The sequence below is a fragment of the Macadamia integrifolia genome, chromosome 7, assembly GCF_013358625.1.
Source record: "Macadamia integrifolia cultivar HAES 741 chromosome 7, SCU_Mint_v3, whole genome shotgun sequence".
NCBI classification, from domain to species: domain Eukaryota; kingdom Viridiplantae; phylum Streptophyta; class Magnoliopsida; order Proteales; family Proteaceae; genus Macadamia; species Macadamia integrifolia.
The window spans coordinates 6,828,506-6,830,419 of NC_056563.1; the positions used below are offsets into that span (position 1 = coordinate 6,828,506).

The following is a 1,914-nucleotide window of genomic DNA, read 5'->3' on the forward strand; positions in this document are numbered from 1 at the left end:
CCCCCCCTCCCTCTCCCCTAAGGCTCTTCTCCTCTAATTTTCAAGTTTCTTATTCAAATAGTCTCATTAGCAAGGTATGATTTGCAGGTTTCAGGGGTGAAGATTAGTGAGGTCACCTACAAGAACATTCACGGAACATCGGCGACTGAAGTAGCTATGAAATTTGACTGTAGCTCTCAGAATCCATGCAGTGGGATTGAATTGGAAGATGTGAATCTTACTTATCAAAATCAAATAGCAACATCATCTTGCACCAATGCAGTTGGCTATGCTCATGGTCTTATTCAACCATCAAGTTGTTTAAAATGATTTGTTTCCCCCTTCATCTTGACATCACTGCCATATATTACTATCTGAAAATGCTAGTTTAACTACAGATGAAATATAATGTATCAATAAATAGAGACATTTTCTGGATTGACAACAAGCTCCATCTGAGATTTTATTTGCTAAGTTACAAATTGGATTTTTTTTTTTTTTGGTAGTGAATAGAAAATTAATTGAGAGAAAAACAGAGTACAATGACTCAGCCCATAGGCATGACAAAAGGAGACCCTTACGAAAAATACAAACAGCTAATAAAATGATGATACATCAAGACTAGGGGTGGATAAAAATAATTAATAAAAAGATGATACATCAAAAGCCGGGGGTAGAGGGAGAACATCAATAAAAGATGATACATCAAAAAGCTGGGATTAGGGGAGAAATAAACTAATAGCAAAATTCTTATTTCTTAATGTGTCTGGGCTCGTAGAACAATGGAAAGAAGCCTATTTCTAATCTCAAACGAAACAGCTTCCCTGATCTGATCTATAGTACACAACATGGAGATTATTTCTTATAGGATACTACAGACTCAAATAGCCACTTTAAAGACGAAACACAAGAAGAGAGGAATAGAAATAAAGGTCAAAAATGGATAAGAGAGAGAGAGTAACAATATAAGGTAGCACAGCAGTACTACCTAGGCGCACTGGAAGCCAGAGGGGACCTTCTTTCCACAATAGTTCAGAAGCAAGGTCAAGGAAACGGGGATATTGAGGTTTAAGTCCCAAGACGTTGGCCTTCATGGCAGAGCAAAGGCAAACAGCAGCCTCAAGATCAACTAGACCTTTAATGAGAGTGCAGCAATGGGTTTTGGGTGGCTTTCCTAGTATTATGCTGACCAAGTTTTTCATTTTTCAGAACATTGGCACAAACACCAAACTTTAAGGTGTCCTTTGGGCAACTTCCCTTAACTGCAGGCTTAGGTGATGGGGCCGGTGTGAGCTTAGGGGTGGGCTTAGGGCTTGGCTTAGGTGACAATAACTTTGGTGGTGGAGGTATTAGGCATTGGGAAGAGACCATAGTGAAGAAGAGAAGGTTGAGGGTCAAGAGAATGGCAGTTAATGCAAGTGCCTTGGAAGCCATCTCAAGTGACCAATTAGGACTTTGGTGCTATGGCGAGAATGCATGGTGAGGGTTAGTCTGGGTTTTATAGATGGAGAATGAGATCTGATTGGGAATAAAAATACTATATTGATTGGAACCACGTGAAATCACATTGGCTTGGATCACCCAACACCACATAGCTGTGTAAGTGGAAGTGCCTAATTAGAGATAACAAAGCTTTGGAGCTTTCTGTATGGTTGTTTTGATTGGTAGTTTATTCAGTTAGTTAATCACCAAAAATGAAAGATCACCACTCAAAGTGCTTGGTCCGGTTGAACCTGGTTCGCCCCCTAGAGAGAGAAAATCTTAAATCAAGTCATCAATTCATACTGATTTTTCCATTTTAGATAAGCTTCAACAAGTTCGAGTTTCACCAGTTATTTCCCAGATACATTCCTTAAGTCTCATATGTTTGATCTGTTCCTATAGAATCTGACCCATTTTCTCATCGAGCAAAGGGTGCAAAATAAATCAGATTAA

The 1,914-nt window shown here is 39.1% G+C and overlaps 1 protein-coding gene and 1 pseudogene across 1 annotated transcript in view; one reads left to right on the plus strand and one right to left on the minus strand.

The window, feature by feature from the left end:
• The window catches only part of LOC122083126 (polygalacturonase-like), a 1,752-nt gene extending 1,408 nt beyond the window's left edge, over positions 1-344 (plus strand). The window contains exon 4 of the mRNA XM_042650825.1: positions 88-344. Within this exon, the coding sequence (XP_042506759.1) occupies positions 88-309 (222 nt within the window). The 3' untranslated portion in view covers positions 310-344. The remainder of the gene's footprint in view (positions 1-87) is intronic.
• A 623-nt stretch (positions 345-967) lies between these two features.
• LOC122083261 lies at positions 968-1,413 on the minus strand (annotated as a pseudogene).
• Between the last annotated feature and the right edge of the window lie 501 nt (positions 1,414-1,914).